At 39.1% G+C, this 13238-nt stretch overlaps 1 protein-coding gene across 9 annotated transcripts in view; it reads left to right on the forward strand.

Moving 5' to 3' along the window:
• Positions 1–13238, forward strand: part of LOC129764655 (multiple C2 and transmembrane domain-containing protein) — a 207601-nt gene that overhangs the window by 135468 nt on the left and 58895 nt on the right. For 6 of the 9 annotated variants that reach the window (XM_055763957.1, XM_055763955.1, XM_055763956.1 and 3 more), the window contains exons 3-6: positions 11788–11987; positions 12045–12477; positions 12553–12695; positions 12776–13069. In XM_055763957.1, the coding sequence (XP_055619932.1) occupies positions 11788–11987; positions 12045–12477; positions 12553–12695; positions 12776–13069 (1070 nt within the window). The remainder of the gene's footprint in view (positions 1–11787; positions 11988–12044; positions 12478–12552; positions 12696–12775; positions 13070–13238) is intronic. The other 3 variants (XM_055763960.1, XM_055763961.1, XM_055763959.1) reach the window with 2 other exon arrangements.

Genomic DNA, 13238 nt, shown 5'->3' on the forward strand with positions numbered 1-13238 from the left:
GGAGCATCATTCTCGTCCATGAAACTGTGAAAGAAAACATGCAAGTGGGATTTAAATTATCCTACAATTTTTATGAGAGTACTTTTGTCTAGATGTACTGTCGCATTTACTATTGTATGAAAAATGAAAGGTATATAGAATCCAAATAGAACCCAAAAAATCATGCGAATGTTGATCGCGACTACGCTTGTTGTGGTTTATGCGGAAGATTTAATTATACACCACATTTTGGCTGATATCGTACCAATAACCCGTGTGCAACCTAGTTTGTTGACGTATCCATTCAATCAGAAATAAGCACATTAAAATTGTCTCAGTTTGTGAAACACATTTTTCACATTTGAGCAATTGCACGCAAAATCAGTCGTCCGCTGCCCCAATTTATGGCGACTCTTTTGAAACATTGTACATATGGTGGGAGCTACCTTAAATTAATTTACGTTATCAGATGATCAATTTATTCTACGACAGATTTTTTGTTAGAGAGCGACGGCAATCTTTGACCCTCTTTGCGTTGGCTTGAACTCTAGATGTCTGATTGAAATATGATGTACAGAAAAGTTGTTGTAAAATAAATGAACTAATTTTGAATACACAGTTAAAAAATCTAACATAAAATAAAAAATAATATTAAAAATGTATATAACTGAAAATGTGTCCTGTTAACTAGGGAATCCAAGTTTCTCTAGTTAGGGGCTGTCCACATACCACGTGGACAGAAAAAGTACGATTTTAGACTCCCCCCTCCCCCCTCCGTGGACAAGCGTGGACACTTTCATACCCTTCCCCCTGTTGTCCACGTGGACATTTTTCCTTATTTTACTAGATTAATTAATGAAATAACTGAAATGCGCATAAATTATGTTTTAATTCTATTCAAGTTTATTTGTTTCAAATTTCACTAGCTGTACCCTGTCACGCTTTGCTGTGGCACATTGAGGTTTTATGGCAGAGAAACGATTAGCAAAAGCGTATGTTTCGTATGAGTTGAATTTTCGATTTTTGAAATACTTTGTTTTTGTATCATCTGCGAAGATATAAAGTCTCTCTTGTTTCCCAACACGGAAACATGACAAAATACAGTTGAACAATCCGCATCCGAATTAAAACAACACAACTGCAAAGATTGGTTTTGAGTAACGCTAATCGAATAAAAATAAATGGATTTAAAATCATCATCAGATACAATTTTAGTTCACGATTTTTTAAACACTTTCAAAAAATATGTTGCTATCACATAGAATACATATTCAATACTAGAAAGTACATTTACGTTCACAGCTTTATATCAGAAGTGTGCTTATTCCATCTGGAAATCATAAAGCTTCCTGAGGTGTTGGCAGTAGCAAAAACAATCCTTGAAGTGTGTTGTATATTTTGTTATAATATGAGCCCCATCAGTACCGAACTTTTCGAGCGCACACAAACGAACAGAACAATTTTTCATACATAAATTATTTTTGGTTAATAAAAAATAATCTCAAGGAAAGAAAAGATAAAGTAGGAAGCATGCACTGATATCTATAGATCTACATTTAACAAAGGATTGAGGAGTAAAGGGTCGAAATTTTTAAGTGATTTCGGGACGCTGTACCGCTTTGACTAATATTCCGAACCGACTCAAATTGCGAACACTTCATTTTGAAATTAAATTTACTGAACATCAATGTAAAAAATAATTGAATAAAGAAAACCCTCTTTAAGGTAAACCTTCCTGTATAACAACATTTATAGGTATCAAAATAACATTGATGTTCAATAAATTCAGTTTTTACAATGAAGTGATCGGAATTTGAGTCAAAAATCAGAATTTCGGAATTTGAGACAAAGTGGTAGCTTCAATTTGGTTTTTAAAAACAATATCATGCATTTTTGAAAAATTAGTAAAAACCCATAAAAACACAAAATTTTAACTTTCTTCGTTACTCCTAAAAAATACTTGGTTCCATTAATTTGAATATTTTACAACTGCATTCATTTTACACGCAATTCTGTATGAAAAACTATACAGACATTATTATCCTAAGACTAACTATTCTCGATATAAAAAAAAAAAAAAATGGAAAGTTAGATCTCATGAAAAACCATTTACGCATACCATGAAATCTCAATCTCAATCCCTTGGAATCGTTTAATTTTTATAGTTTTGGGTTATGGGTGTCTATGCATACTCCGTAACTGTGAAAGTTCGATCAAAGGAAGTTTACACGAGATATTTTTAGAATATAGATTCCACAGAAAAAGTTCAATGATATGAGAAAAAATTATGAATGTTTGACTGGGCTGCACTCTCAGATGGCTCATTTCGTTTATTGATAAATACGGAGAGTTTTGAAATTTTTTTGAATGTACAGGTGATTTTATTTAAAATATATATTTGTTTTTCCTATCCATGTGGATTATGTCTGTACCCCCTCCCCCCTCTCCGTGGACAAGCGTGGACATTTTTACGTCCTGGTTTGCTTCCGAACCATTGAACTGTTTATTTCCTTGCTATCATGAACTTTTTGGTTTGTCTAACTAAATTGAACTGAGGATTTGAACTTATTGATTAAGAATCCGAACTATATCTACACGAATTCTTACTCTAGTTTAAAATTAAAAGAGAGAGAATGATCTCCCTCAGATAACCGAAACCGCATCGGTTATCTGCCTGCCTATTTGCTGCATAAAATTCATCCTTCGCTATCGCTAAAGGAGCTCAATTTAGTGAAGAGTTTATAACCTAACTATTTGCTGATTGCCAGCAAAGGAATCCCTATCTATATTTTCCTGTTCTTATCCTTCACTACGCCACCCGCATGGGACCCTAAATAAACATTTTACTTTCTTTTCCCTATTCCTCCCCTGCCCTTCGCGCTCATTCCATGCGCTATAAAGGGCGAGATCTAAACAAAACAATTTGTATCACCTCTCGAGTGGCCCATACAGCGCTCTGGCCTTGGGTCTTATCAAAACATACTTCCCACAAAAATTGTTAAAGTGGGTAACATCTAGCTTATTGCCGGCAGTAAATATTCACTTCTATTTTTTAGTCTAATGCGCTATCGTCTTGAGAGCTCTATAGAACAATTCAAGAAAAGGAAACGAAACATGTGGTTTCCTCCTGCTGGCATTATTCTGTTTTTCATATGGGCGTTGCGCTACAACTTTGATATTTGATTATTTTAATTTATTCTGGGTCCGTAACATGCCCTTTCGATCTATCTGCCGTTCTGTAATATGATAGCATGGACAGAAGACATGACATGGATGAAATCGGTATCAAAGAAAGTGGAGTTGACGATATCCGTTCTGAACAATGAGTGGAAGTTGCAGCTGGAAGATGCACGTACAGTAAAAAAGTTGGCCTTACATGGTTAGAGTCTTTGCTTTGATGATCTCGCGGCCAGATATGATTACCTTCGCGCATTACCAGTAACCAGCTATGAGAACGCGAGTTCACAACTGCTGATCGGCATCGACAACTTGAGTCTGACCATTTCGTTAAAAATGAGAGAAGTCTAAAGGGTGTGTCACATCAAATTGCTTCACGGAAAAAACGGTGTAGAAATTTAATTTTTAGGAATTATATCTTCAGCTTTCGCTTATAATCAGATAAGAGTGTATAGATCACGTTGGCCATGCTTCACTGTCAATTTTTCGTAAATTTGGAAAAATGTCGGAGAACGAAAAAGAGCGTCGTGAATTAATCCTGTGCACTCATTTCGAGAATCCGGAGTTGTCACATCGGGACATCGGTAAGATGCTGGGAATCGTCCAATCCACGGTCAGCAGAGTACTAAAACGATACTTCGAGAACCTAACCATCGGCCGGAAGGTGAAGAACGGCAAAAATGGATGTTCCGTCAGTGAAAAAGATCACAAGCGCGTAGTTAAGCAGTTTAGACGTGATCCGAGAAGTTCGGTCCGGGATGTCGCCAATAAGCTGAATTTGTCAAGTTCATTCGTCCAACGGACCAAGCAGCGGGAGGGCCTGCGTACATACAAGGTTCAGAAGGCTCCTAACCGCGACGAAAGGCAAAACATGGTGGGGAAGACGCGAGCCCGGAAGCTGTACACCGAAATGCTGACGAAGCCGCATTGCCTGGTAATGGACGACGAAACCTACGTCAAAGCGGACTTTCGTCAGCTGCCGGGCCTGTTGTTCTTCTCCGCAGAGGACAAATTCAGCGTTCCGGAGGAGATTCGCAAGCAGAAACTATCCAAGTTTGTCAAAAAGTACATGGTGTGGCTCTTGCGGAAAGCGGAGCGCCCCCTTCGTGATGACCGGCACGGTAAACGGGCAGGTTTACCTTAAGGAGTGCCTACAGAAGCGCTTACTACCACTATTGAAGCAGCACGAGGGCTCGACCATCTTCTGGCCGGATCTCGCTTCGTGCCACTATTCAAAGGACGCGTTGGAATGGTACGAAGCCAACGGGGTCACCTTCGTGCCAAAGGAAATGAACCCGCCCAACGCGCCGGAGCTTCGCCCAATAGAGAAATATTGGGCGATTATGAAGCAGGCCCTCCGGAAGAACCCAAAAGTTCGGAGGCGGACTTCATAAGAAAATGGATTTCTGTTCAAAAAAAAACTACAACCTGACGTTGTACAGAACCTTATGGACGGGGTAAAGAGGGAGGTGCGAGCATACGGGCTTGGGCTCGAAGTATGAATAAAAAGAAAATGCCAATAGTTGTTTAATAGTTTTTATTTTACTGTCTAAAATTTTCAAAAGGATCGGTCTACTGGGCGAATTTCTACAGCGTTTTTTCCGTGATGCAATTTGATGTGACACACCCTTTATATCTATGATCGGCAAATGCATGATGAAGTGAAGAAATACTTCACACTGGAAGATGTTGGTACGAAGATGATCGGATACTTGGGGTTTTCGGATACGCTGAGTTCATTTTTCAACTCTGTTTCACCAAAAAAAAACTAAAAGAGGCGGGGGAGATGCAAGGGGGCAAAGTTCAAAATTTTCAGTTTTTGTCGTGTTTGGTATCAAAATGTATGTTTTCGGATACGCAGAGTTCATCTTTCAACTCGGTTTCAAGGGACTCACAAGCATCACAAGTTTTGCAAAATAAAATTTTAAAAATGCCTTTTTATGTACTGCTAGATATCGACTTCGCCTCCTTCCATGTTTTCATCTCCTTCCTCGTCTCATCAGCTTCTCCTTCATATTCTTCTTCAATATTAATCAATTCATTAGGTATTGGTCCTCAATCGGGATGTCTTTGACGTAAAGCTTTCCCGATACCTCTTATAAAATTTATTTTAAGCTTCGGCTGCTTCCTCGCATATTTGCCCTAGAATATTATCAATTCAATTGATTGGCAAATGCGTCATTTTTTCAAAAAAAAATAATTGTCTTTGGTTTCGACATATGTTATGTAAAAAATCCTCAGCTATTCAGAAAAATTATGAAAAAATATAGCGCCCTTGGTCCAAAGACTGTGAAAACAATAAAAAACGAATACAATCAACAATAACGAACAATAACAGATTTCGAACTTTCAGCAGTTGTAGTATTTTTCAATTTGATATGTCGATCATCTGAATCGGTTTAGTAGTTCAAAAGTTATGAATTTTTGAAAATGGTTACCCTACTAAAAAAATAAAAAAATATGGGTCTAATGTTATGCGATAAAGAACAAAACTACCACTTTTGACGAAAATCTGAGAACCACTATACTGGTTTGACATGGAATGGCTGATTCGGGTTAATATTGAGAAAAAAATCCAGAAGGGGAGATTTCGGGTGAAAAACTCAAGTGCTGAGTGATAAAAGACACTTTGAGGAACACTTTCATTAAAAAAGTTTTGCGGGGAAATGCGGGGCAAGTTTTATAAGTCCATCAGAAGCAAAATTAAACTCTCAAAATAGAACTTACTTTGTGTGAAGTTAACACATACTACAACCGAATTTCGAAACTGACAACAATTGCAAATTCTCTGTTAGAAATGCTTCAAGAACATAATGAGCCAAAATGAGAACATAATGAATAAAAAAAATCGAAACTGGTATCTTGTCGCGTTGCCAGAGCAATGATGCGCGCGCGGATTGAACGACGAATGGCACAAATGCTAAAAAAAGCAGCTTCAGAAGCAGCTGGTGGAGTATTGAGAGAGAGGTTATGCGTATCTGGCCTGTCGAGCCGATTTAGCACGATCAGACTCAAAACGAGTATGGCACCTTCCGCTTGTGATCCATCCGTAACAGATGAAACGCAAAACACGAGAAAACTCGTGAGCGGTCCTTAATATGTTAACAAGTTTTGACATTTTTGTTATATTTTATTGATTTCCTCATATGACTTCTTTAAAGTCTGCAGATATGCGATGACAAAAATAAAAGCCCACCCCCAAAAACATAATATTAAAATCATTCTCAATCCTTGAGTAACCCCTCGTTTCTAGATGGTCTGACAACTAGGGCTGTGCGATATTAGTTACAACCTTTTAGTGATTCAGTTGACGCGATATAAACAAAATGTTATTTACGTTGACACATAAAGTTCGATTGTTTGTGTCCACACAAAGAGTTTTCAACAAAATCAAAATGGGTGGAAAAAAAAACATCATGCAAATCCGAAATATTGCTGTGCAGGATCATTCGCAGCAGATATCACAGTGGAAGATTGCAGAGGAGTTAGGAATTTGCCGGGGAGCAGTCCGTGAAATTGTACACAAGCACTATTCTTACGGTTCGCTGACAGAACCGGAAAAGGTCGTCGTCGGAAGACCGATAACCGGACGGATCAACGAATCATCCGAGAAATGAAGGAATCTCCTAAAGTAGAAGTCGAAGTCATACAGAAAAACCTCTCATACTCGGCAGTATCGACCAGAACCGTGCGCTGCAGACTAGCTGAGCATGAATTCATGAGCAGATTCACAAAAAATACGTCCGTTTATAAGCAAGAAAAATAAACTGAAACGGTTGGGATTTGCCCGGAAACATGTTAACAAACTCAAGGAAAACAAGTACTTTGGACTGACGAATCGAAATTTGAGCTTTTCAACAAGAAGCAGCGCGAAAGAGTTTGGCGGAAGGATGATGAAGGATTGCAGGAACGTCAATTGCAGGCTACAGTCAAGCACTGAGGAGGCAATGTAATGGTGTGGGAATGCTCTTCCTAGGCTGGTGTTGGAAATCTGGTGCGAATTTACGGAATCAACAGCCGATGTCTACATTGACATCCTTAAGGACAACCTGAAAGATTCGTTTCGAAAAACTAAACAGCTTCGTTTCCCAACAGGACAATGACCCGAAGCATACTGCTAATAAGACCAAAGCCTATTTTCGTTCACGCAAAATAAAACCTCTGGAATGGTCACCACTAGGTCCTGATCTCAACCCGATTGAGACCCTGGGCCATTCTCGACAACAAAGTGGTGGAAGATTGTGCCACTCATAAGGACACTTATTTCACGGCTCTCCAGAAGGCGTGGAACGAAATCGACCCACAGCACCTGCAGAACTTGGTCGATAGAATGCCCAAACGACTTCAACAGGTCATTGTAGTTTAAGGAGGCCACAATAAATACTGATGCTTGATGCTTGATGCTTTTATCTTTTTTGCTTTTGTTGTGTGATTTGTTATTTCTCGAACTCAAGTTTTTATACTTGTTCTCTATTTTCATTTTGCGTGCCATTGAAATAAAATGTTTGGTTAAAGTTTTGTGAATTGAAAATAACATGATGCAAATGCAATGAAAAATGTTGTTTTTACAGGGTTTCCAACTTTAAATTCCGAAAGTAAATTGAAATAAAACACACATAGAATTCGAATTTCGATGAAACTTTTATTTCAAATTAAAGTTTGGTTTATGCCATTATGTGTGAAATACAACATCATTCAAATGTCCACCTAGGGCTTCCTCGCACACCTTGATCCAGAACAGGTAATTTTCGATGACTTTTCAGCACATATGGGGCGGTATCTCGGTCATAACTTCACGAATGTTGTCTTTCAAATGTTCAAGATTTTGCGGAGAGTTGGCATAGACACGGTCTTTCGCATAACCCCACAAAAAAAAGTCTAGCGGGTTCAAATCGCATGATCTGGACGGCCAATTGGCATCACCAAAACGCGAAATTATGCGTCCCTCAAATTTCGTTCGCAATATGGCCATGTTCGGTCGTGTTGTGTGGCACGTGGCGCCGTCCTGCTGAAACCACATGTCATCCGTATCTATATCTTCAATTTGTGTCAAAAAAATCGGTTGACATGCGGCCATAGCGCTCACCATTCACAATTACCGTCTCGCCGTCCTCATTTTCAAAGAAATACGGCCCGATGACTCTACCAGACCATAATGCGCACCAAACAGTGACTTTTGGCGGATGCGATGGCCTCTCAACAATCACATGTGGATTTTCTGAGCCCCATATACGGAAATTTTGGGTGATCACATAGCCATCGAGCTCGAAATGTGCCTCATTGCTGAAGAAAATTTGATGCGAAAATTCAGCATTTTGCTGCTGTTGTTCGTTCACCCAATCGACGTATGCCCGACGCATTCTATGGTCACCACGCTCTAATTTTTGTATCAATTAGACTTTATATGGATGTAGGTGCAAGTATAAATGCAAAATTCGCCACAATGATGTGTTTGACAAGCCCAATTGCTGAGCACGCCGTGGAATCGAAACATTCGGGTCATCCTCCACACTGGCAGCAACAGCAGCAATATTTTCGGCCGAACGCACATTACGATGATGCACAGGTTTCACAATATCCGCTACGGATCCAGTTTGTTCGAATTCACGCACTACATTAGCGATTGTGTGCTCTGTAGGCCGTCCATGACGACCAAAATCCGTCCGTAATGCTCAAAAAACATTTCCCGTTTTTTCATCATTTTTATAGTATAATTTAACAAAATTAACACGTTGTGCGATGCTAAAACGATCCATATTGTAAAATGGCAGACATTCAACTAACGATATGACGCTTTGGTTGACAGCTATGTCAAACGGTTGTCAGTGCAGGGCTGTATACTTTCGAAAGCCCGAAATGGAAAACCCCGTATAATGAAGACAAATGAAATTGCAATTTTTACTTAACAAAATTGTTTTTTATTCAAACCAAAATTAATAAAATCGCTATTCATTGCTGTTTTTAATACAATGCACAATGGTCCAGGAGATGCATTTAAGAAGAAATTAGCATTTAGAGCTCGACAGTTATTCTCTAGACAAAAACTGTCTTAGACAAAGTTGTTACATATGATAGAGCGCTCATTTTTATGTTATCAAAAAAGGGCGACCAAAATTATCGATGAAATAAAAAATGTAACTTTCTTATCTTTAAAGATTAAACAAAGTTTTTCTCTATCTCTTAAAATAATCGATATAGCGCCTTTTTCTATTTTACGTTAGATTTACAATGAAAAAAACAATTTTTTCGCTCTTACTTTTATATTTCGAATTATACATTCAAACTGTCTTCGAAAGACTTTTGGAGCTTACTAAGACAAACATTTTTCGATGCAGAACTTGTCGATATCTCAACTTCACTCAAAGTTATTGATATTTCTTCCCAAAAAATACGCTCTCTTCAATTGTTTGTCATTCTTTCTGGGGCAAACGTAAACAAAGTTTATTGGTGGCATTTGAAAGAGCATATTTCACTCTACCGGATGTGTGATTTTCAAAACACTGTTATTTTTCGTGTTTAAGCAAATTAAAATTGAAATCATGATATTTTGGGTAAAAAACCATCAATAACTTTGAGTAGAATTGAGATATAGACAAGTTCTGCATCGCAAAATGTTGGTATCGATAAGCACTGAAAGTCGTATGAAGACAGTTTTGATGTAGAATTTGAAATATAAAAGTTAAAGCAGAAAAAATCCATTTTTTCATGGTCACCCTAATGCAACTTAGGAAAAAGCGCTAAATCGATTATTTTAAAAGATATAAAAAAGCTTTGTTCTACAAAGATGTCCCAAATAATTGGAGCTATAACATTGTCGAACTATGTTTACCTCTATCTATAAAGATAAGAAAGTTAGATTTTTTTATTTCATCGAAAATTTTGGTCACCCTATTTCTGACAACATAAAAACGAGCGCTCTATCATGAGTAACAACTTTGTCTAAGACAGTTATTGTCTAGAGAATAACTGTCAAGCTCTAAATACTAATTTCCACTTAAATGCATCTTCGGACCATTGTGCAATGTACAACACTTTGTTTATATCGCTTCAAAATCGATCGCTAACGATACCGCACAGCTCTAACTGTCATAACATGAAGAAACGAGGGGTTACTCAAAGGTTTTGAGTGATTTTGATATTATTTTTGGGATGGGTTTTTGTCATTTTTGACAACGCATAATTTCACACATTAAAGAAGTCATGTAAAGGAGTAAACAAAATCTAGCAAAAATGACTAAACTTGTAATGACTAAACTTGTTAATTACTTGAAAGAATAATAGTTAACAAACAATTCTATTTTATTACGGTAGTAGTTTTTGATGGAATAAACGAAATTGAGAAAAGTTTCTAAACATCCATGGTGGGCTTTTTATGCCTATCACTGTATTCGTTTTGTTCTGTCCATTCAATCGTATCACTGAAATAATTAACTGCCGTTCTGTGTAAATTGCTTTTTGTTGATATTATTAGCATAGTGCCTCGTCCGGAATTTAGAAACATCACATGATCGACAAATCTAATTTTCTCGGTTGATTACTTTTATATTTTGTATTGTAGTAGAAAAAACATCTTATCAGTCTAATATCAGACGAAATTTTACCTCCACAATGGATCACAGTGCAGTTATTTCCTTCTAAAACTACTCTAGGTTTTATTTTTTTATTGTTGTTAGAAACTGACAAACACCCGAAACAAATAAATGTTGGGCCAATCAGTTGCCGGTTCATTCTGCCGTAAGCATATAGTAAGCAAACTGTTTTCATATATTATATAAAATCGAGAATACAATAAACGAGAAGAGTTTTTAGCACAGTGATTCAACCGGGCAGTTACTGTACTACGCCAACAATGCGGTCGTGTCATGGACATAATCCCCTATTTTTCCTGACTAGACACTTCTTGGCTATATCAACAAACAAAATTGTCGTTGCTGGCGTGAGTCAAATCCACAAACGATTCATGAATTTCCACTACACACTGCATTAAAACCCAAAACTCAAAATGCGAGAAATCGCAATCAAAACTTATATGATTGAAAGTTGTCCACAAATGTAAAATACGTGAAATATTATTGCGCAGTAATCGGAAATTGGATCGCATGTAGATGATATTGAAGGTTGTACAAAACACTGTACAAGGTCGACTACTGACGTTCAATATGTTATAGCTTCCTGGCTGTCAGCGTCAGAAACTTCTTTATAGTATCCTTGCACTTAGCGTCTTGAATTCTTGCATTCAATCAAGAACCAAAATGAATGCGAGAAATGCGCGTTTTTTGGAGAAATTAGTTTACAATCGGTAGCATACATAAAACTACGCTTTTGAGAGGGATACGTATACAACATGAGGATACTAAATAACACAAACAGATATTTACTTAAATACGACAACATGACGAATCGTTTTGACCGGCAATACCAAGACCCACCAACCACGACAAACACACATACGCAAAGCAACCATTGAAACATTCGACAAGTGCTTGTTCTGCGACTTTGAGAGAACAACAATGTTTCAATAATTCGCTCTACATTTCATATCTCTGTCTGTCTGCTTGCCACAACTCCACATTTCGCTTGGTTAAACATCTTTATTGGCCTCCCCCCTGGCGGATCTTACTAAACCTGTAGAACGTTCTCGACTGAATCTAGAATCCAAGTGTTCCTCCCTGCGGAAGCATCTGAGCAAATCGGCATCGGAGCTCAGCTGTAACGATTGCGGCCTTTCCGGGGACTCACCCAGCTCGTCACCACAGCGAGCCCGCAGCGCGGCCAATCCGACCGTCCCCGGCGTGATACAGCGGACGCATGGTTTCTTCAACACCTTGAGGGTAAGTGAGTTCAAATGAGTGTAACTTCACGCAATGAGGGTTCATTGTGAATTACAGAACCGTTGGTCGCGCGGCAGAAGTAAAGAACGGCTGCGGGGTTCCTGCGGGCAGGAACTGGAACGACGCGACAGTCAGAGTGATTACGCCGCCGATAACAGCTCCGAGCACAGTAGTTCCGCAACACCTCAGACACAATCGCCCCGCCACAGGGCTCAAACGATAGGAGATTCTCCCCTGGCGCGATCAAACGAAAGGCATGCCTCAATGAGTTCGGAGGCAAACACGCTGAAGCTGACGACCAAAGTAGATGTTGAACCTAGCACTAGCATAGGAGGACTACCAAAAATCAACGATGTTCCCACCACGAGCGGCTGTTCCACCGGCGATGAGAACCAGCGAAGGCGAGAGGCCCAGCTGCGACAGCATTCCTTCTTCCAGCTCCGAATACATCTGCAAAGTGGCCACGGTCTGGTGGCGATGGATAAAAGTGGTACGTATGTGCGCTTTCTCGCTCAACTAATCGATCAATCAAACATAAAATCATCCGCCCCCATCACGCACACAGGTACCAGTGATCCGTACGTTAAGTTTAAGGTGGGTGGCAGACTATTGTACAAATCGAAAACCGTTCACAAGGAACTCAATCCAGTGTGGGACGAAACTTTCATCGTTCCCGTAGAGGATCCCTTCCAGCCGATTAACATCAAAGTGAGTCAATTAGTTTCCCCCCGACCGGATCTCAAATCTCTATCAGCTCTTCACTTTTCCCTTCTCCCGCTCTCCCTCAGGTTTTTGACTACGACTGGGGCCTCCAGGATGATTTCATGGGTTCGGCAAAGCTTCCCCTAACGTCGCTGGAGCTAAATCGGGCCGAAGATATGACGATTAAGCTGGAGGATGCCCAGCGACCGCTGAAGGATCTCGGTGAAATCAAGCTTAGCGTAACACTGTGGCCAAAGACGCAAGAAGACAAGGAACAAGTAAGCCTGTGGAATGCTGTTAATCCTGAAAGTATCATTTCCACTGTTTTTTCCGCTTCTTACTCACCGCTGCACTCCTCATTCGCCTTTAGTTGGGTACATGTAAGTTGTTTTTCTTTTGGTTGGTTTAATTTTTATACGTTCCGTTTGAGGAATGTATCATTTGCGGATCCCAACCCGAACAAACAGACCGCAGCTGTGAAGGCGTTCAGCAGTGAGAAAAAAAAGCTAAAAAGTATGAATATGTTTTCCTTCAGTTTGTAAACTCTCA

Source organism: Toxorhynchites rutilus, chromosome 2 (assembly GCF_029784135.1).
Source record: "Toxorhynchites rutilus septentrionalis strain SRP chromosome 2, ASM2978413v1, whole genome shotgun sequence".
In the NCBI taxonomy this organism is placed as follows: Eukaryota; Metazoa; Arthropoda; class Insecta; order Diptera; family Culicidae; genus Toxorhynchites; species Toxorhynchites rutilus.